General features: G+C 42.1%; 1 protein-coding gene across 1 annotated transcript; it reads left to right on the top strand.

Annotated features, from left to right (window-relative positions):
• Positions 1-3,683: 3,683 nt before the first annotated feature.
• LOC142748430 (uncharacterized) lies at positions 3,684-20,613 on the top strand. The gene is made up of 7 exons (XM_075855528.1): positions 3,684-4,009; positions 7,218-7,607; positions 9,227-9,358; positions 11,217-11,238; positions 18,071-18,117; positions 18,368-18,411; positions 20,334-20,613. Exons 1-7 carry the CDS (start codon positions 3,688-3,690, stop codon positions 20,442-20,444), a joined length of 1,068 nt encoding a protein of 355 aa, XP_075711643.1. The 5' UTR covers positions 3,684-3,687; the 3' UTR covers positions 20,445-20,613.
• Positions 20,614-24,020: the final 3,407 nt, after the last annotated feature.

Here is a 24,020-nt window from a genome sequence, read left to right as displayed (position 1 = left end):
GTGGGCACGGGTTCACTAAAACTGGACAATTGAAGCTTGAAGAAAAACATCTGGTCTGGTGGATGATGTTTTCCTCTGCACCATGGATGGTGCTATGCCTTGGCTTCATCCTGATGGTTTAATGTTTTCTTGGATATTTATTAGGTCGCTTGAAGAGTTTACTCATGAAGACAACCACTTTATATATGCTCTATTAGGGCACATAGACATCTAATTGAAGCTTGTCCACTACTACTCTGGCAGATCCAGCCCCTCATTATATTATATGGAGAGCCATTCTTTTATATGGTTGGCATGTAATACTAAATTTCTCCTGTAGTGGCCACTGTTGGGAAAATGTATGGATGTTCAATGAAACATCTTATTAATAGGGGACTAGTGAGGATTCTCAATAGGCAACCAGGCAATGTTGATCGCCGCGCCAGCTTTAATCAGAAAAGGAGTTGTTTTCATGAGATAACCCCCTTTAATAGTGAGGGTGTCATAGGGAGGGAGGGAATTTTTAATAAACATACTCTTAATAACTCTTGTTCTTCAAGAAATAAATAAATCATAATAATAAAAAAAATAGATACATCCCAAATAACTTCTTTAAGACCACATATCATTTGTAGGTACAAAACTCTGAGCTGATTAATATCTTAGTATACATTTATAGGGCTCGGAGCTTTGTTTTTCTGATAGAAGGCTCTAAATCCTCTGCAGAAACATAGAGAGCAATGGTAAAATCTCATCCTCCTGTAGCTGCCACTAGAGGTAGCTTAGGAGCTTACTGAATCCTATCAATTCATTGAACACCATAGTTAAGCAGTAAGCTCCTAAGCTCCACCTAGTGGTGACTGAAGGCAGCTAGAATATTGTCATTTACCGCTATGCAGAAGAAATGCAGCTCTCTATCAGAAAATGGAGCTTTAAGCCCTACAAAGATATACTACGAATTAAATCAACACCAAATTTTGAACCTAAAAATTACGTGGTCTTAAAAGGTGGATATTCACGTTAGGAATAACCAAAGGTATCCTTGGTCCTTCTTCTGCTTCTGGTATCCCTGAACAACGTGGTTTATGACTGGGTTGACCCATGACTCCAAGTAAATCATTGGTTCCCTTCATCTGTTGCCTACCTAAAGTTGTTGCTTATTAGCATTATTTGCATAAAGTAAAGGAACCCCTTCTCTTGTTGACAGGTAGAACTTTCTCCATCATTTTGATTACTAGACAGAGTTCTCATAGGTCCTGGTGTCCTTACGAACCTTGTTTTTGACAAACTTTTATTATTCTTTTAAAGGTCTTTTCCATGAATCTATGGCGCAATACTGTGTAGATCAACCGCGCAGAAGAGAGTCATTTACGGGAGAGTCCATCACAATTCCTTGCAATTTCACCTACCTGGAGACTGTACGCCCTGTGTCATCAGTGAATTTCATTGTGAAAGCGGCTCGTGAACATTTTTGTGGACAAGATGTAAATGAAATTTACAACGATTCCAAAAATGTCACATCCCCCCAATATACAGGAAGACTTTCTGTCAAGCTGGATCTAGAAACCAGGACCTCATCACTTACTATAAAGGATTTAAAGAGCGAGGATGAGCAGATGTACTGCTGTCGTCTTAGAATCGAACACTCTGATGGCAAACCTATTCTATGGCAGCACCCTGTGGGCACCAGTATAACGGTGAAAGGTAAGTTATGACATTGGGTGGTCAGGTCATGTGAAGAACATCAGAAATGTCCTTTAGTCACAGATTATTTTCTATAAAGACAACATCTAGTGGGTTATTCGATTTCCCTCTATGTGTCAAAATTGTAGATAAACCTGCTTCGATATCTGTGCCAAAATTATGATGTGCTTTAGGCAGTTTTTATGACAATCTTGACAGTTTTGAAATGCCCAATCTAATTTGAACATGCGCTACTTTTCTTGGTGCTTTAGTGTAAATGTCCACCAGCCTTGAGGTGGTGTACAGAAGAGAAATGTGTCTCATGTGCCTGGCCAGTTGCACAAAATTTATTATAACATGGACATCTCTTTGATAAATTTGTCAAAATTTGCACAATTTTCTGCCTCTTAAATCGATGTATCCTATCTCCCCAATGTTTGTCACTTGGATGGTACCACCATGGATGAGATTTCCTAAGAAAAGTGTGTGATGCCAAATATGACAGGGAAATAAATCCATAGAAAACAATATAAACAATTTAAGCGACTGCAAAAAAAAAAAAACGCAAATTGAGGCAAATATATATATATATATATATATATATATATATATATATATATATTTTTTTTTTTTTTTATATTCTTTTTATTTTTTTTTATTTTATCACAATTTCCAGTTGTATACATAATCAACAAGCAATAAATAATCCCACCCTTCCCATCCTCTAAGACCGGCCTAGTTTCAACTCCTTCAATTCCATTTTCCCCGCAATGTATTATTATTCTGATTCCCCATACTGTGATAATATAACTTTTCATATTTCATTATACTTTGTGGCAAATATATTTAAATGGTGATACATTTGGCACGGATATATGTACAGCAGTATCGCAAAATGTTTCACGCCTTTAATGAATTTGGCACATTTAAGGGCTCCTCTTAGCCACGCCACTTATATTTCCTCCTATTTCGTCTTATGAGCTATTTTAATAAAATGTGCTACATTTTTTCTGGTTTCTCCCCACTACCTTATAATTTTTTCACAGGTAAATTTGATATTTCAACTCTGGACCATTAGATAGATCAATGTTAAAGGGTTATTCCCAAAATCATAACACCCACCGATCGTGAGAACGGGGGTCCCGTACCCCCATTTCCTCCTCACTGCTCAACCGCAGTGAGGAGGACATCGAATGGAGTGGCTGTTAAGCATGTGCGTTGCCGCTCAACTTAAAGCTATGGGAGTGACGGTAACAGCCGAGTAAATCACTCGGCAGTTTCCGTCTTTCTCATAGACAGTGAGTGGAGCGGCGGACCATGTTCCACTACCGCTCCATTCAAGCTCCACCTCCCTGTGTGGGGTGCAGTGAGGATAATCAGGGTGATCAGGACCCAGTTCTCACAATCATTGGGGCCGCTAATGATCAGAAAATAATCATCTATCTTGTGGATAGGTGATAATTCATGGTTTTGGGAAAACCCCTTTAAGTTGTAGTCAAAATCTAAAAATGCATGAGACTTGACATGTCGCTATATTCCTTTGCAACTAATATTTTTGCATCTAACGTGAAAAATTTAGCAACTTTGCAAATAGTTTTGATTCAAAATCTCTTACTTTTTTAGGTCTACAGCCCCCATGCAGATCTATGTGTGTGCATGGCAACAGACTATAAACAAACCCTGTGTAGTCTGATCCTACAGTCACATTGTCATTCATCTTGCCTTTTTGCTATGCTACTAAATGTATTTGATCAAGAAGAAAGGGACAGAGGGAAGTATGGCTACAGGATCAGACTACATAAGTTTGGATTGTAGTCTGTTACCAAGGAGATACAAATGTCTGCATTGAAGCTGAATATTCAAAGCAATAGATTTTTTTTTAAAATCTAAAATGTTGCAAAGTTGCATGATTTTCTTAATCTACATGCATTGGGGCAATACAAATTAGTGTGAAAAGGTGTAAGATATGAGGATCGGTTCGTGATTTGTGTTCATGTTTTCTTTTACTGGTCAGGAGAGAAGGAGATGATTCTGGAGCAGGAATCTTTTATACTTGCCCTCCCTGGAGACATTGTTACCATCGTTGCTCGATTTTCAATAAAGAACCAGATTACGACCCCTAATGTGACTGTATGTAATGTATTCGTGGGGCCAGAGGACACCAGATGTGAAGATGAGATGTATCCAGTCCCATGCACACAGAGGATCAATGAAAACATTGTATTTATTAAAATTAATGACACTAATGACTCCCACAAAGGCTTCTACTGCTACTCTATAAATGTATCCATGGGCGGATCCAACTATACTGGGCGTACAAATAACGGAATTCAACTTCTCATTCTAGGTAAGTCCAATGGTCTTTGAACAATTTTTATTGGGCCATTCTGTATCGTTTTTGAAAAAAACCTAGTGATAATATTACTTACAATACCACCTATGTCCACAAGGTGTGCTATTAAGATGAGCCACTCAGAGAGTAAAGCACTATCAATAAGGCTCATGTAGTAGTAGTCTACAAATATTTTACCCATGCGGAAATAATAGGGAACATCTGAATTTCAGTGATACCCTTCTAAGACTTCTATATGACCCAAAAAGGCAGATAGAAAGGGGTTATTCTCATGGAACAATCCTTTAAATCAAAGTGGATCTGTCCTTTAAATATTTTTCATCGTACATGTACCCATATAGCAGAAGGTAACAAAATAATATATGTAATAGATCCAGTATAGTTGATGGTCTCTCGTCACCTATAGGTGGTACAATGTAGATATACAAAGCATTTTTATGGTACCATGGCCGCAGGTGACAACACTTTTAACTTTTAACGTCACACACAGTGCACACTATGCAGAGCATGAAATCCAGCCAATAACTGCTAAAATGAAATTGGGAGGAGGTAGAAATAATCTATAATTGCTGACAAACTAAAAAGCACGTGCCGATTTACGGTCTAGTAGCGTACCAATGAAGTACAGTAACAGCACAGTAGTACATGATCTATATTACTCTCCACTTGTACTACATGTACTGTATTGCTCTCCACCTGTACTACATGTCCTATACTGCTCTCCACCTGTACTACATGTAATATACTGCTCTCTACCTGTACTACATGTTATATACTGCTCTCCACCTGTACTACATGTACTATACTGCTCTCCACCTGTACTACATGTACTGTACTGCTCTCCACCTGTACTACATGTTCTGTACTGCTCTCCACCTGTACTATATGTACTGTACTGCTCTCTACCTGTACTACACTTACTGTACTGTACTGCCCTCCACCTGTACTACATGTCATATACTGCTCTCTACCTGTACTACATGTTCTATACTGCTCTCCACCCGTACTGTACTGCTATCCAGCTGTACTACATGTACTGTACTGCTCTCCACCTGTACTACATGTTCTGTACTGCTCTCCACCTGTACTACATGTAATGTACTGCTCTCTACCTGTACTACATGTACTATACTGCTCTCCACCTGTACTACATGTAATGTACTGCTCTCTACCTGTACTACAATTACTGTACTGCTCTCCACCTGTACTACATGTAATATACTGCTCTCTACCTGTACTACAATTACTGTACTGCTCTCCACCTATACTACATGTAATATACTGCTATCTACCTGTACTACATGTTCTATACTGCTCTCCACCCGTACTGTACTGCTATCCAGCTGTACTACATGTACTGTACTGCTCTCCACCTGTATTACATGTTCTGTACTGCTCTCCACCTGTACTATATGTACTGTACTGCTCTCTACCTGTACTACACTTACTGTACTGTACTGCCCTCCACCTGTACTACATGTCATATACTGCTCTCTACCTGTACTACATGTTCTATACTGCTCTCCACCCGTACTGTACTGCTATCCAGCTGTACTACATGTACTGTACTGCTCTCCACCTGTACTACATGTTCTGTACTGCTCTCCACCTGTACTACATGTAATGTACTGCTCTCTACCTGTACTACAAGTACTATACTGCTCTCCACCTGTACTACATGTAATGTACTGCTCTCTACCTGTACTACAATTACTGTACTGCTCTCCACCTGTACTACATGTAATATACTGCTGTCTACCTGTACTACATGTCCTGTACTGCTCTCTACCTGTACTAAAAGTTCTATACTGCTCTCTACCTGTACTACAAGTTCTATACTGCTCTTCACCTGTACTACATGTACTATACTGCTCCCCACCTGTACTGTACTGCTCTCCACCTGTACTACATGTACTGTACTGCTCTCCACCTGTACTACATGTAATGTACTGCTCTCTACCTGTACTACAAGTACTATACTGCTCTCCACCTGTACTACATGTAATGCTCTCTACCTGTACTACATGTTCTGTACTGCTCTCCACCTGTACTGCTCTCCACCTGTACTACATGTAATGTACTGCACTCTACCTGTACTACAAGTACTATACTGCTATCCAGCTGTACTACATGTACTGTACTGCTCTCCACCTGTACTACATGTTCTGTACTGCTCTCCACCTGTACTACATGTAATGTACTGCTCTCTACCTGTACTACAAGTACTATACTGCTCTCCACCTGTACTACATGTAATGTACTGCTCTCTACCTGTACTACAATTACTGTACTGCTCTCCACCTGTACTACATGTAATATACTGCTGTCTACCTGTACTACATGTCCTGTACTGCTCTCTACCTGTACTAAAAGTTCTATACTGCTCTCTACCTGTACTACAAGTTCTATACTGCTCTTCACCTGTAGTACATGTACTATACTGCTCCCCACCTGTACTGTACTGCTCTCCACCTGTACTACATGTACTGTACTGCTCTCCGCCTGTGCTACATGTTCTGTACTGCTCTCCACCTGTACTACATGTACTGTACTGCTCTCCACCTGTAATACATGTACTATATTGCTCTCCGCCTGTACTACATGTACTATACTGCTCTCCACCTGTACTACATGTACTATATTGCTTCCGCCTGTATTATATGGACTATATTGCTCTCGACCTGTACTACATGTACTGTACCGCTCTCTAGCTGTACTACATGTACTATTCTACTCTCTACCTATATTACATGTACTGTACTGCTCTTTACATGTATTACATGTACTATACTGCTCTCTACCTGTATTAAATGTACTGTACTGCTCTCTACCTGTACTACAGGTACTGTACCTCTCTCTCCCTAGAATTCATATACTGTACTGCTCTCTACTTGGACACCATGTACTATACTGCTCTCTACCTGTACTGCATGTCCTGTACTGCTATCCTCCTGTAATACCTATACTGTGCTGCTATCTACCTGAATGACATATAATGTTCTGGTCTCTAATTGTATACTAAGTTTACATTTTAACTATAGAACTAATTATTCGTTTTATTTAGATGTATGTTTGCATTTTTTTATTTTTTTTTCGGTTATATTGGTTATCCCAGCTTTATTTCAGCTTTGCCCAAATATTTTGTTTTTCCTATGCTAACCATGAATCCTTTTTCTATTAATGTTCTGTTTTTACTTTTAAGAGCCAGGTAAAGATTTGAAGATCAATCAACCAACTGAAGTTGAGTTCAGGAAACCTGTCATAATTAACTGCAGCTTCTCCATGCAAGATATGATAAGTGGATTTTCTATAGGAAACAATAGTGTTCTGTGGTCTCAGGTCTACTGGATGGTGGGGGAGCCAAGAGAGCACTTTGTTTATCATCCTGACCGGGACTATATACACCCAGAATATAAGGGAATGACTGAACTGATTGGTCAGTCTGATCTTCTCCTAGAGGACTTCCATGGTCCAGATAACACCACATTATACTGTCGTGTTGCAATAAGATTTTGTTTAGGTAACAACGACCCTCCAAATCCTATTACCACAATCCTAAAAGAAGGTCCAGGCACTCTACTCAGATTCTATGGTAAGCAAGTGTGCCCAATAGAAAATGTAGATGTAAAAAGCTAATCTACTTTCAAGTGTTAAAGTATATACACCTGCTAATTCTAGCTGCTAGGGTACAAGCAGTCTATATTGAACGTATATATTAAAAATAATAATGCACTAACCACTATTATAATTAAAAACATTTTTTTAGCCGGTCACAAGTGTCAAAATATTAACCACACTCCTAAAGAAAATGTCAATAGAATTAGTGTTCACACAAAACAGTAATTCAGATTAGCAGAAATCAAAATTATACTCAAGGAAATATACTGAAGAGGCATTATTATAGTAGTTATATTCTTGTATATATAGGAGCAGTATTATAGTAGTTATATTCTTGTATATAGGAGCAGTGTTATAGTAGTTATATTCTTGTATATAGGAGCAGTATTATAGTAGTTATATTCTTGTATATATAGGAGCAGTATTATAGTAGTTATATTCTTGTATATAGGGGGCAGTATTATAGTAGTTATATTCTTGTATATAGGGGGCAGTATTATAGTAGTTATATTCTTGCATATAGGGGCAGTATTATAGTAGTTATATTCTTGTATATAGAGGCAGTATTATAGCAGTTATATTCTTGTATATAGGGGCAGTATTATAGTAGTTATATTCTTGTATATAGGGGCAGTATTATAATAGTTATATTCTTGTATATAGGAGCAGTATTATAGTAGTTATATTCTTGTATATAGGAGCAGTATTATAGTAGTTATATTCTTGTATATAGGGGCAGTATTATAGTAGTTATATTCTTGTATATAGGAGCAGTATTATAGTAGTTATATTCTTGTATATAGGGGCAGTATTATAGTAGTTATATTCTTGTATATAGGGGGCAGTATTATAGTAGTTATATTCTTGTATATAGGGGGCAGTATTATAGTAGTTATATTCTTGTATATAGGGGGCAGTATTATGGTAGTTATATTCTTGTATATAGGGGCAGTATTATAGTAGTTATATTCTTGTATATAGGGGCAGTATTATAGTGGTTATATTCTTGTATATAGGGGCAGTATTATAGTAGTTATATTCTTGTATATAGGGGGCAGTATTATAGTAGTTATATTCTTGTATATAGGGGCAGTATTATAGTAGTTATATTCTTGTATATAGGAGCAGTATTATAGTAGTTATATTCTTGTATATCGGAGGCAGTATTATAGTAGTTATATTCTTGTATATAGGAGCAGTATTATAGTAGTTATATTCTTGTATATAGGAGGCAGTATTATAGTAGTTATATTCTTGTATATAGGAGCAGTATTATAGTAGTTATATTCTTGTATATAGGAGCAGTATTATAGTAGTTATATTCTTGTATATAGGAGCAGTATTATAGTAGTTATATTCTTGTATATAGGAGCAGTATTATAGTAGTTATATTCTTGTATATAGGGGCAGTATTATAGTAGTTATATTCTTGTATATAGGGGGCAGTATTATAGTAGTTATATTCTTATATATAGGAGGCAGTATTATAGTAGTTATATTCTTGTACATAGGGGCAGTTATTGTCTCAAATATTTAACTGAACCTTATAGTCACATATCTTATACTTCCTATAATGTACATTTTGCGTTGCAGATGTTATAAATCCCACAACAATCGCAGAACCATCAAACTCACGGGTGCAGATAATAGTTGCTGCTTCATGTGTTGGATGTGCTGTCCTCTTGTTCTTGGTTCTCCTTATCATCTGCTTAAAGACCAGAAAAGGTGAGGATATAAATCTTGACTATATGAACTTTGAACTTTGAATTACTGGAGATTTTCCATTAAGATCCAAAATCCTCATTAAACTGTGTTGAACATATGGTTATTATAGAAGCAATCCTCCAGATGTGACCTCTCCCATGTGGAGACTGATCTATTTGGATCACTTCCCCTCTTAAAGGACCTAGTGCGTCCATGAATTACATGTTGGCCATGTATTTTCTAGGCTGGCTTGTATTACTACATTTCTTCTACAGGAACCTGCAGTAATCAGCTGATTTCGAGCAGTTTTCTTCAGAGAAGTAGTCCTCCCCATGAGACAATCCCTTTAATACTAAATCAAGAGACAGAAAACAGCCTAGTTTAATTTCTACTAAGGTTCCTTACCCTCTTCTTACCTTTTTAGCTAAAGAGGCTCTGTCACCACATTATAAGTGCCCTGTCTCCTACATAAGGAGATTGGCGCTATAATGTAGGTGACAGCAGAGCTTTTTATTTAAAAAAAAACAATCTGTTTTCACCACTTTATTAGAGATTTTAGATTTATGCTAATGAGTTGCTTAATGCCCAAGTGGATGTATTTTTACTTTAGACCAAGTGGCCGTTGTACAGAGGAGTGTATGACGCTGACCAATCAGTGACCAATCAGCATCATGCTCTCCTCTCCATTCATTTACTCAGCGCATAGTGATCCTGCTAGATCCTGTGCTGTCTTATACTAACACATTAACAATACTGAAGTGTTTAGACAGTAAATAGACATTCCACGGGATGTCTATTCACAATCTTCGTTACTCTGTCTGTGGTAGTTACAGCCGAGGAAGCGTGATCTCGCGAGATCTCGCTGTAAATGACAGGTTACAACGAGATCACGCTTCCTCTGCTGTAACTACCATAGAAACAGTATCACTTAGAATGTGATGACAGAGCCTCTTAAATATCAATCTGGCCTTGAATTCTTGAATTATCTGAAACTGTTTGGTAGAAAACTTGCTCCCTGACAAGCCAATGTCCCCTAAATTGAATCTCTTAGACCCCCAACCAATGACATCCTGTTCCATGTCAGAAGATGTCTAAAAGGAAACCTTCACTTCAAATATGATTTCTCTTAGATTCTCAGGATGATTTTGGATACAGAAGGAATAGCCACACATCTTGGTTGTGAATACAGATGATGACATTTTTGAAAAATGTGGTGACTTAGATAAATGGGTGGTAGTGAAAGCTCAGATAGGCCTATCAGAGGATGATTAATTGTCGACTTAGAGACACCACAAGGCCCAATAAGGTCTATCATCTGCTCATGCTGACACCATATTACTTACATCGAACACTAATAGAAAAAGACATGCTCATGTCCTATGGAGCTGGAAGCTGATCCCTCAGAGTGACCTCTGGGAAACCGGTTGGACACTATGTTGTTGTGTATTAGGTATCAACTGACCAAAAATGAAACATCCACGGTACCAGGATGAAGTTAAGATACCATCTCCCCAGGTCCATTAGGGTTATGTCTTGGTGGTATATTAAAGACGGCATGTTAGCCTCAGCCTGGTACCTTAGATTTGAGATTTTCCTCTCAGCTGGTGTCTTGGTGGTAACTCTACATTAGTCTGTATGAGGGTCACCACACTGGTGCTAAGGACGGTTCTCCATCTGCTGAAGTCTAAAATGTTGATTTTAAAAATGAAACAGTGATTGGATGTCAACAATTATTTAATATTTTTTTGTGCCTGAACAAAACTGTTCAGAAACATTCAGCACAGTGATTATTACATTATGAAGCCATATTATTCTTAAAATACATCTTATTGTAATTCTTGTAATGTGTTAATGCGTTTCATTTTGTTTCCCTAAACAGATCAGAAGAGGAACAATTCTGGGTATCTATTTATCTATCTATCTATCTATCTATCTATCTATCTATCTATCTATCTATCTATCTATCTATCTATCTATCTATCTATCTATCTATCTATCTATCTATCTATCTATCTATCTATCTATCTAATCTCAAGATCAGTACAGATAAGTAGTGAAATGTATGTACACAGTGACTCCACCAGCAGAATAGTGAGTGCAGCTCTGGAGTATAATACAGGATGTAACTCAGGATCAGTACAGGACAAGTCATGAAATGCATGTACACAGTGACTCCACCAGCATAATAGTGAGTGCAGCTCTGGAGTATAATACAGGATGTAATGTCCATGACCGCGGACCGTCGTTCCGACTTACCCCTCAATGGCCACGGATTTGTGAGTGCTGGCCAGCATCTCCTTCCTAGGAGACGCCTGCACTCACTTCTGCTCAGTAGTGAGCAAGCTGAGCGTGAGCACCCATACCCAGCCTTGAATGGGCCAGCAGGCACACATGTAAAACGCCACCAATTAGCCCATGGTCACCCTGGACTATGAAAAGGGCTTTGCCCTTTCACTCCTTGCCTGAGCGTTGTGGTGTATACCTAAGTTAGTCTTAGCAAATGGTCCCTTAGTGTTATACTATTCCCATTGTTCACGTGCCCTGCTACCTGTATCCTGTATCCTGTATCCTGTATCCTGAGCCTCTTGTAGTGTTGGGCCACCTGTCAAGCCTCCTATCATTCGCTATGTGTGGCGTCATCTGCCTCCAAGTTTCATCTGTGCCTAAGCCTCTGCTACTGCCTGGACTATCAAAGGTACTCTTGTACAAGTACTTTGTAAAGACTGTTGTTTGGCCAGCGGCTTCTCCGCTATGGCGCTGTGGCCTAGTGGGTCCACATACCCACGGATCGTGACTGTACTCTCAGGCCCTGGACCCCGCTGGACAATCCAAGACATGACGACGTCACAAGTCGTGCAGGCATGACATCGGTCACGGCAGGACCAACTTCTCCAGGCGGTGAATGCCATTGCACATCGGCTGGATGCGCAAGTTGCAGTCGTCACAGCACCTGTTGCGGTTGCTCATGCTGTTTCTCCTGCTACACCTCCTCTCAGTTCCAGAGCCATCTCCTGATTCTCCCTGCCATTACCCCCTCGCTATGACGGAGACGCAAGTGCCTGCAGGGGAATCCACTTCAGATTGCATGCAAAGTCCTCCCTTTCTGACGACGGAAGGATCGATTTTATAATCTCTCTCCTTATTGGCAAGGCACTGGCATGGGCGAACCCCATTTGGGAACGTCAGGGACCAGAGACCCGTGACTTAATGTGTTTCTTACAGACTTTACGTACAATATGTTGAGGAACTTTCGAGAGTTTCTTCTGCTGCTTCATCTCTGCTGACCCTTGACCAGGGAGACTCCACCGTGGATGAGTACGCCATTAAGTTCCGCACCCTGGCAGCAGAACTGACCTGAAATGACGAGGCCTTAGTGGATGCATTCTGGCAGGACACAAGAAAATTGCGACAGCAATATGAAACAAAATTGTTTATACAAGTGCAAGAACGCCTGTGACTGCAAATTTATACAGCACACATTTAATGGCTACAACACACTGCAAACACTAATACCACCTAAGCCGCTAAATATAAATAAATATGCATTACTTATAAATCTACTTACAATAGGGAGGTTCTTAGTGCACATTTTGATAAAATTGTGTGAGCCCACCTGCCACGAAAAGGCAACCTCTATCAGGTGGGAACCTACGCTGCACATACACACAGAACTGGGACTAAGCCTACATATATCTGGGGATGGTAGGAACCAGCATTAAACTAATTAAAATCACCCAGGGCAGAATGGGAGGAGTGCAAGATCAAAAATGGAGGCAGTCACTAACCCCACACATATGAATCACATAAACGACGCAAAAGTTTGGCATTAGTGTTCTGTGTGCTGTATAAATTTGCAGTCACAGGCATTCTTGCACCTGTACACACTTTTTGTTTAATATTGTTGGAATGTGCTGTTCAAACTTTTGCTTAGTTTATGTGATTCATATATGTGGGGTTAGTGACTGCCTCCATTTTTTTGATTTTGCACTCCTCCCATTCTGCCCTGGGTGATTTTAATTAGTTTATTACTGGTTCCTACCATCCCCAGATATATGTAGGCTTAGTCCCAGTTCTGGGTGTATGTGCAGAGTAGGTTCCCACCTCATAGAGGTTGCCTTGTCGTGGCAGGTTGGCTCACACTATTTGATCAAAATATGCGCTAAGAACCTCCCAATTGTAAGTAGATTTAGCAGTAATGCATATTTATTTATATTTAGTGGCTTAGGTGGCATTAGTGTTCGCAGTGTGCTGTCGACATTTTCTTGTGTGCTGTATAAATTTGTAGTCACAGACGTTCTTTCACCTGTATACACGTTTTGTTTCATATTGTTGGAATGTGCAGTTCAAAATTTTGCGTCGTTTATGTGATACATTGTGGCAGGGACTGTCTTCTGAAATAAAAGACAAGTTTGCCGCTCGCGATCTGCCACCTACTCTGGATGGTCTCATTCTTCTACCCACCCTTAATTAACATGAGGATCCGGGAGCGATCCCAAGAGGTTCGCCGGGAGAGAAGATTCCCTAGACTGGCTCCTACTTTTCAGCAATCCCTATTGCCTTCACCAGTTGTTCCACCAGGGGAGCCTATGCAGGTGGACCGGCTTAAATTGTCAGCCCAGGAGAAACAACGCAGACACACTTTGGGACTTTGTCTGTATTGTGGCCTTGGAGGCCATGTTGTGCATTTGTGTCCCCAGAAGCAAAAAAACGCCATTGCCTAGGATTGGTTGGAGAGACAACCCTAGGCGGAACGGCGCTAAATATAAAATTCTCTTCTAAACTGTTCATTCCTGTGACCATAGCGTCCAGCGAGAATGCGCACTGGGTCTCTGCGTATCTGGACTCAGGGTCTGCGGCAAACTTCATCCAACAAGACCTTGTGGATTATCTCCAGTTGCCCACCGTTCCTCCGGAGATGTCTTTGGCTGTTGCCTCGGTGCATTGACTTCCTCTGTCCGATCCGATCGTGTCTGAGACCAAGCCACTGAAGTTCCAAGTTGGAGCCCCTCATACTGAACTGATTACCTTTCTTGTTTTGCCTAAAGCTGTCTATCCTGTTCTACTTGGTCTGCCTTTGCCCCAGTTACATTCCCTAGTTCTGGACAGGAATTCCAGAGAAGTCCTCCAATGGGGCTTCAAATGTCTCCACCACTGTTTGTTACAGATCCAGCCTGTCCAGCCTCGTCTGCCTCAGTCATTAGCAGGATTACCTCCTAATTTCTCTCAGTTTACAGACATCTTTAGCAAGAAGGAGGCTGAAATGCTTCCCCCACAACGGTCTTACGACTGTCCGATTGAACTGGTTCCAAATGCTTCTCCTCCCCATGGATGGGTATATCCTCTCTCCTTGCCAGAGACTCAGTCCATGTTGGCCTATATAAAGAAGAATCTGGAGAGGGGTTTCATACCATAATCCTCCTCCCGGCCGGGGCCGGGTTCTTCTTTGTTAAAAAAAAAAAAAAAAAGACGGATCTCTTCAACATTAAATTGACTACCGTGGTCTCAACCAGATCACAGTGAAGAACAAATACTCGTTGACACTAATTTCTGATCCATTTGACCCTATACGAGGAGCCAGGATTTTCTCTAAAATAGACTTGCGTGGGGTTTACAATTTGATCCGAATCGGTCAAGGTGATGAGTGGAAGATGGCATTCAACACTCGAGACGGGCACTACAAATACCTGGTGATGCCCTTTGGTCTGTGTAATGCTCCGGCGGCCTTCCAGAAATTAGTCAATGATATCTTCCGAGATCTCCTCTATGTCTGTGTTGTGATCTATCTCAGTGATATTTTGATCTTCTCTCCAGAACCGACGACTCATCGGAGGCATGTCCGTCAAGTTCTGCTGTGATTAAGAGAGAATTGTCTGTATGCCAAGCTGAAGAAGTGCATTTTTTAAAGTATTCTCTGCCCTTCCCGGGCTACATCATCTTGGATCAAGGTATCAAGATAGATCCTGAGAAAGTAAAGTCCGTCCTGGAATGGCCATGTCCTCAGGGCCTGCGGTCCATACAGTGTTTTTTGGGATTCACCAACTTCTACCTGCAGTTTATCCCAAACTATTCTTCACTGACGACTCCCATCTCTACCCTTACCAAGAAAGGTATGAATGCCACTGTGTGGACTCCGGAGGCAGAATCATTGTTTAATAGCCTTAAGAGTGCCTTCACTTCAGCGTCAATCCTCCATCTTCCTGACGTGTCTCGACAGTTCTCGTTGGAAGTGGATGCTATCTCTGTTGGTGCAGTTGCACTTCTGTTCAAGAGAAGTTTCAAAGGAAAGGCACTAGTATGTGGCTATTACTCTAGACTTTTTCCTCCCACAGAGCACAATTATTCTATTGGGGATCGGGAGATATTGGCCATCAAAATGGCTCTGGAGGAGTGGAGACATCTACTAGAGGGTGCAGCTCTCCACATCCTGATATACACCAAGCACAAGAATCTCAACTTTTTTTTTGTCGGCTAAAATGTGAGCGCCGATGCCCTGTCCAGGTCGTTTGAAACAGAAGACACTGTGTCGTCCCCTCAATGTATTATAGACCTGTCCTGCATTATTTCTGCTAATCCTGCAAGTTAGAGACATCCATCCGGGGAGAAATTTGGTGCGGTTGGCAGACAGGAGGAGAATCCTTCGCTGGGGAGACAGCTCCAAACTGGATGGGCACTCGGGTGTTCGTTAGACTCGAGATCTGATTGCTCGTCATTTATGGTGGCCCACGCTGTCCAAAGATATTGTGGACTTTGTCTTTTCCTGCACTGTGTGTGCTTTGCAACAAGGTTGCTCACTCCAAGCCTGACGGTCTGCTCCAACGTCTGTCTGTGCCCAACGCTCCCAGGCAGTATTAAGCAATGGGCTTTGTCACAAATCTTACCCCCTCAGCAGGATGCAATATTGTCTGGGTGGTGGTGGACCGGTTCTCGAAAATGGCACATTTTATTTCGCTAACCGGCCTACATTCTGCCCCTCGACTGGCTATTCTCTTCATCCAGCACATCTTCCGCTTGCATGCCTTGCTCCTTCATATCGTGTCTGATCTGGGGGTTCAGTTCACCTCGAAATTCTGTAGAGCCCTCTGTAAACTCCTAGATGTGAAATTGGACTTTTCCTCAGCCTACCATCCCCAGTCCAATGGCCATGTCGAGAGGATTACCCAAATTATGTTGAATTATCTTCGTCACTTCATCTTCATGCAGCATGATGACCGGTTACAGCTTCTTCCATCTGCCGAGTTCTCATACAACAACCACACAAGTGAGTTCCCTGCTTCCACACCGTTCTTCATTGTCTACTGCCAACATCCCAGGTACCCGCAGCTTTCGCTGCCTTTGGGGAATTTCTACAAATCTGGCAGCAGACCTGGTCCTCTATTCTGCTGGCAGTCAATCGCATGAGGCGGAAAACAGATACTAGGAGAGAGAGCCACCTCAGTTTCTCCCGGGTACCAAAGTCTGGCTGTCCTCATGGAATATCCGTTTGAAGGTGCCTTCATACAAATTTGCTCCTAGGTTACCTGGACCTTTTGAGATCCTGCAACAAATTAACCCTTTCTCTTATAAACTTTTGCTGCCTCCTACTCTCAAAATCCCTAATTCCTTTCATGTGTCACTTCTGAACCGCTACAGTAAGACTCCTAGTCCTGCATTTGCCCCCCAGTGGTTCTTCCAATGTGTTCGAAGTGAAGGAGATCCTGGACTACAAGAGAGTAGGAGGAAGGACTTTTTACTTAGTGGATTGGAAGGGGTTTGGTCCAGAGGAGAGGTCCTGGGAGCCAGAAGAGAACCTCAATGCCCCTACCCTCAATAATAAATTCCCCTCTCGTCAAGAAGAGGGGGCGTAAGAGGGGGGATACTGTAACATCCATGGCCGTGGATCGTTGTTCCGATTTACCCCTTGACGGCCACGGCCATGGACTTGTGAGTGCTGACCGGCATCTCCTTCATAGGAGACGCCAGCACTCATTTCCTCTCCGCTCTGCTGTGACCTATAGGCTGCGCACGTGCGCTCACGCTTGGCCTTAAAGGGCCAGCGCGCGCACAAGTAAAACGTTAACAATCAGCCCATGATCACCCTGGACTATAAAAAGGCTCTGCTCTTTCACTCCTTGCCTGAGCGTTGTTGTATATATCCATTTTAGTCTTAGCAATTGGTCCCTTAGTGTTATCCTGTTCCCGTGCCCTGCAGTCTGTGTCCTGTATCCCGTGCTGTGTTTGTTCCTGAGGCTCATCTAGTGTACGGCGGTACGGTCTAGTGGGTCCACATAGCCACGGACTGTGACACAGGATGTAACTCAGGAACAGTACAGGATAAGTAATGTCATGTACGTACACAGTTTTCCACCAGCAGAATACTGAATGCAGCTCTGGAGTATAATACAGGATATAACTCAGGATCAGTACAGGATAAGTAATGTAATGTATGTACACAGTGACTCCACCAGCAGAATAGTGAGTGCAGCTCTGGAGTATAATACAGGATATAACTCAGGATCAGTACAGGATAAGTAATGTAATGTATGTACACAGTGACTTCACCAGCAGAATAGTAAGTGCAGCTCTGGAGTTTAATACAGGATGTAATTTAAGATCAGCACAGAATCACACACAACACATTCTTATATTATGGAAATGTGATGAATGAGTAGTTTAGCACTGTAATAATACCACATCCTGCAGTATATTAACAGTTTGTGAAAGAAGTGAAGCGTAACACACATTTTTTTTTTCCAGAGAGACAGTTGTGGAGTCCATAGATGTTTTCGTGTACCAGAATTCAGGTGATAAATGATTAAAAAAAAATGTATTTTGAATGTTTGGAATGCCTCACGTTACTTGTTCTTGAAGGAGTTTAACAATTTTTGTTAATTAAAGTGTAAAGGGGCTTTACAAGAATTTTAACTGATGTCCTATCTAGAGATGCTGCACTGTAAAGGTGGCTGGTGAGCCCCATATATTGTATTTATTACCATGGAAATACACCAAGTATCTGCCTTTTTGTCATCTAAGAACAACATCTTTATATTTCAGCCTATGAAAACATAGAAAAGTTTCAAAACCAAGCTACAAAAACGGTAATGATTTCATAACATATTTTTTTTCCCTTCTTTTTTTTTTCTTTTTATTGTAGTCCCACTAGGAGTCTTTTGATCAAATATATAATGTTTTGGAATACTATACTTATTGCCTGTCGGTGTATCACCTCTGGCATGATCTAATAGGTAGACCTGGGACCTCTGTTGGGCCCCAGACTGATTGCTTTGCAGTGCACCAATGGTCTCACAGAGGAGCCGTCTCAATCTCCATTAGCCAAGCTCCTTAGATGCTGCGGTCACTATTGGCCATGACATCTAAGGGGTTAAAACGCCGGGATCAGAGCTTTATCCTGGCAGTTAAAGAGTAAGCCAAACAGAAAATCAGGGGTGAACTCCGACGGTGATTGAGGGGGCACATCTTCTGTGCCCGCATCATCACCCGGTCGTACTATTAGGTTAGGTGATGTAACAGTACGTCCATTTGTAGAACGGTGTTCATAGAGAATGGGAGACATTTGTGGCCGTATTTTATGGATAATTGGGGAATTGTCCCACATCAAGACGGACATTTTTTCTAGTTGAAAATTCAAAAAGCTTTATGTGTAAACAGGAAGTCGGCATGTTTTAAACTCCTGTAAGAGTCTGTTCACACTATAATTAGAGTCTGTTCCGTTTAATGCTTTTTTAAGGCAAAAATAGCGTAGTCTGCTGTTCTATTCTGAAGAATTTGTTCTAAATCAATGGGTTGCTTCATTACTGTCAAGCCTTAGTTACCAATGGAAGCTATAATGATGGTGTGAACGGAGTCTTATACAAATAGGTAATCTATGGAATAAATTGGTTATACAGATTCATTTTGGCGGGATTGTATTGTTTTTAGTGGTCTTTTTTATTTAAGAAGTAAAAATTTGTAAAACTAAAAAAGAGTTTTTGTTAAAAATATTTTTAGAAATGTAGGAATTCTTACATCGCTTGGGTTATTATGGTTATGAAATTGAATTAAGGAAAACAGCGCTGTTGTCCAGGAGCCATGCATGGTATTTAAAATAAACCTTATCACCCCTTGACGCCGCAGCCGTTTTTTTGTTTTTATTTGCTGCCTTCCAAGACCCATAACTTTTTGATTTTTTCCATCAATTTAGCGGTGTGAAGGCTTATTTTTTTTTGCGGAGAGGTTGTAGTTTCTAATGGCACGATTCAAAGTACCATATATTGTCCTGGGAAACTGAAAAAGAAAACTTTGTGTGGTGGTAAATAATGCTATATTTTAATGTTCAGCCCTTACAATACCAATTTTGTAAAAAATAAATAAATAATTAATTACATCGCTTTAGAGGAAAAATGGGAAAATGTTTTTCTTTTTGAACTTTGAATATTTTTGTTATTTTGTGAACACTACTAAAAACTTTAGTTAACTATTTTTAACATTTTTTTTTATTAGTCCCCCTAGGGGATTTGAACCAGTGATCATCAGATACATATGCATTGCAATATATTGTCATGTTTACAGGCTCCTACTAAGCACTGCCAGTAGCAGGACTTAACAGGCGCAGATGGAAGGCAGACCTGGGGGCCTTCAATAAGCCCCCGGGCTGCTGCCCCCCTCTTTCTAATGGCTTGGATACCGTGATCACTATTGACCGCGGTATCTAAGTAGTTAAACGGGCAGGATCAGAGTTATCTCTGTTCCTGGCTGTAAATGTGAGGTGTCGGGTGTAATACACAGCTGACACCCGCAGCATATTAAGCAGGCTCAGCCCGCTCCATATTTCAATCCCCGCACCAGGATGTACAGTACCGTCTTAGTGCGTCAAGGGATTATTTAAGTGGGTCACAGCCCCAATATCAAGCACAGCCGAAGGACAAGAGTGGTGCTGTTCCTGGAAGAAAAAAAAAACACAATCCAAGTGTCCAATCTTGGACCACACCTTTTAATTAGCATTTTTTTTTTTTTTTAACAGGATGAAAAGTTGGTATACGCTGTAGTGAAACACTCTGCAACTACAACCCCCCAAAAACCACACGTAACAGAGGACCCGGAGGTTGTTTATGCCGCTGTAAAAAAACAATGACATCTGAACATATCTTATAGGAGGGATTTATTTCCATTATGAAGTATTTTTTATAATACACAGTATATATAATTTTTTTTCTTAGTTGTATCTTCTTAAGCCACTCCCTTCGCTATTGACATTCATAAGAGATGGAGTGTATTAATTTATTATTATTTTTAATATATTAATGAGAGAAATTAGTCAAGATGACGTTTAAGTGTTTTGTTTTCTCTTTGTTACTTTTTTATATTAAAATGTTTTTTTTCTTCTTGTTATCTTGTTTAACAAAAATGATGCTTAAAGGGTTTATATCATTTTGCAATCATGTTTTTTTATTGCTTTAATGCATTTTCAAGTAAAAAGGGTCACAAACGGTGCTGGTATATAACTAAATAATACATATATATATATATAATAAATCCCCGATCAATAATCTCTTAAGCTCCCCCTGGTTGTTGCTGCAGGCAAAACTGGATGTTCACTTTTAGTACTTAGGTCAGTATTTCCCAACCTTATAACCATTGGTGAATCCCAACAATTTTTCTATTCCCAGGGAACCCCTACTCCCATTCCAACCACATAGCTTGGTGTAAAGGGAGATAAATCAACCAGGACCGCAGTTGCAGTGTGATCCAGTGTGTTTACCTACATGTGTATGAGTGTTAGAAAAGTTTTATTGTGGCAGTATTACCACTTGGACCCCCCACAATCATTACAACGGTGGTCCAAAATCCACCGTTCCTCCCACAGAGTTTAAATAGAGTGCCGCTCATAAGCTCTGCTGCCACCGCTCTATCCTATCTCCTGCTCAGCACAGTTGTGTTAGTGAGAAGGATATGGTCTTTCTAGACTGCACCTGTGTAAGGCTGTGGATGTGGTCTATCTAGACTAGACCTGGGTAAGGTCAGGGGCGGACATACCGCATGTGCAGCCGGTGCAGCTGCACAAGGGCCCCGCGTGGGAAGGGGGCCCGTTCAGTGGCGTAACTACCACAGTAGCAGCCGTAGCAGCTGCTACGGGGCCCGCGGCATGGGGGGGCCCGTGTCGCCCTGACAGGCACATTACATTTTATGTACCAGGCCTGGCGGCACGGGCCCCCTCATGCCTAGTAGCATCACAACACTAGGCATGAGGGGAGGGAGGGGGCGGGGGCCCGGTGATAGCCGCCACACTGCACTACCAATCGGGAGGGAGGGGGCGGGTGCCCGGGCCCGGTGATAGCCGCTACACTGCACTGCCAATCTGGCACAGATGAATAGGACAGGACGGCGATGCTGGTGGTAGGAGGAGCGCTCAGGCAGGGGAGAGGACAGGGGGCGGTGCGACGTAAGACTTCGGGCGGCTGGACAGTACAGTCAGGACTGCCGGAGAACTCATAGGATGAGCGGAGGACAGACACAGGACGAGTGGAGGACGTGCAGACTGCAGAGGACAGGTAGATGAAGTTAAAAAGTTCATGTCAGAAGGGAGAAGTTTTTATGTAGAAAAATCTGCCTCATAATTCCTTCCGGAATTTTGAGGCATATTTTGACCTGCCGGTAGAACACTTCCCGCGTTTTTCATTGCGTTTTTTTGTGGCGTTTTTCGGCCATCGGGCCGTGGGCAGGGAAACGCAGCAAAAAACGCATTTTCTGCCTGCCATTGTTGTCAATGGGAAGTCAGAGACAGAAACGCCCGAAGAAAGGGCATTGCGCTTCTTTTTCCCGCATGCGGTTTTTACTGCTCGCAGGAAAAATTTCATGGATTTCAATGGGAGGCACTTTCTGACGTTTTTCGCGAAAAAAACCTCAGTGTGAACTCCCCCTAACACAGGGGCGTAACTACTGCTATAGCAGCCGTAGCGGCTGCTACGGGGCCGCGGCATGAGGGGGCCCGCGTCACCTGCCGGCACGGGCCCCCACCTTGGCCGGAATCTCCGCTAGCTGCCGCTATGGCTGCTACAGCGCGATGCCACGGAACACTACGGCAGAGCAGGGAGTATCTCCCCGCTCTGCCATTAAACATAAGACATGTATCCCCTATCCACAGGATAGGGGATACGTGTGTGATCGCTGGCATTGATAGGGAGAACGGGGGACCGAAAGTCCCCTGAAGTTCTCCATCACAAACCTCGGACTTCCGGGGTCTGTGTCGGCAGCTCCGTAGAAATGAATGGAGCGCCGGTCACACTTGAGCTGCGCAGACACCGGAAGTCAGAGGTGAGTGATGGAGAACTTCGGGGGACTTTCGGTCCCCCGCTCTCCCTATCAATGCCAGCGATCACACATGTATCCCCTATCCTGTGGATAGGGGATACATGTCTTTTGTCTTTTCACACTGTAGGTCGCATTTTTTTGAGTGATTGGGGGTGTATGGCGTTCCCTACAGGGGGGGGGGCTGTATAGCGTTCCCTACAGGGGGGGGCTGTAAGGCGTTCCCTACAGGGGGGGCTGTATAGCGTTCCCTACAGGGGGGGCTGTATAGCGTTCCCTACAGGGGGGTCTGTATGGCGTTCCCTAAAGGGGGGTCTGTATGGCGTTCCCTACAGGGGGGGGCTGTATGACTTTCCCTACAGACCCCCCCTGTAGGGAACGCCATACAGAACCCCTGTAGATAACGCCATACAGACCCCACTGTAGATAACGCCATAAAGTCCCCCCTGTAGATAACACCATACAGCCCCCTGTAGATAACGCCATACAGCCCCCCTGTAGATAACGCCATACAGCCCCCTCTGTAGATAGCGCCATACAGTCCCCCCTGTAGATAGCGCCATACAGTCCCCCCTGTAGATAGCGCCATACAGTCCCCCCTGTAGATAGCGCCATACAGTCCCCCCTGTAGATAGCGCCATACAGTCCCCCCTGTAGATAGCGCCATACAGACCCCCCTGTAGATAGCGCCATACAGACCCCTCTGTAGATAGCGCCATACAGTCCCCCCTGTAGATAACGCCATACAGCCCCCTCTGTTGATAGCGCCATACAGTCCCCCCTGTAGATAACGCCATACAGCCCCCTCTGTAGATATCTTGAGATTCAGTCCTGCTTGATAGGTAACAGTGCAGTAAGCTAAGCATGATAAGATCATCTAAATTATTGCATCTCAGTTGCATGAGTGCTTTGTGTTATATTCAATGATTCAATTTAACCTAAGTCTCTAAATGTGGGCAAAGAAAATAAAAAAACTATACTCACCTCCTCCCTCGCCTCCGTTCACCCGCCGCAGCCCCCATCCTCCTGTCTCGGTCTGTGTTACAAGTGTACAAGGCTGCACTGGTGACGCGCTGCCGATGGCACGTGACCGCTGCTGCCAATAACTCCTCATTGGTGTGCTGCTGAGGACAGTAGTTCCACAGCAAATCGCTGTTGAGGGCATTGATTGGCTGCAGCGGTCATGTGCCATCGACCGCGCGTCACCACAGCAGCTTTGTAAACACAGAAAGGGATAGGGGCTGCGGAGGGGGAACGGAGGCGCCGGAGGAGGTGAGTATAGGTTTTTCATTTTCTTTGCCCACATTTAGGGACTTAGTTTAGATAAGAATTTAACCCGGAAAAAAATGTGTTACTTGTGTTCTAAACTGGTAATAAAATGTACAATATAAATCTTCCTTCA

The sequence above is a fragment of the Rhinoderma darwinii genome, chromosome 3, assembly GCF_050947455.1.
Source record: "Rhinoderma darwinii isolate aRhiDar2 chromosome 3, aRhiDar2.hap1, whole genome shotgun sequence".
NCBI lineage: Eukaryota > Metazoa > Chordata > Amphibia > Anura > Rhinodermatidae > Rhinoderma > Rhinoderma darwinii.
Note: the sequence above shows the minus strand (reverse complement) of the source record. Positions and strands in the feature narration are given on the sequence as shown.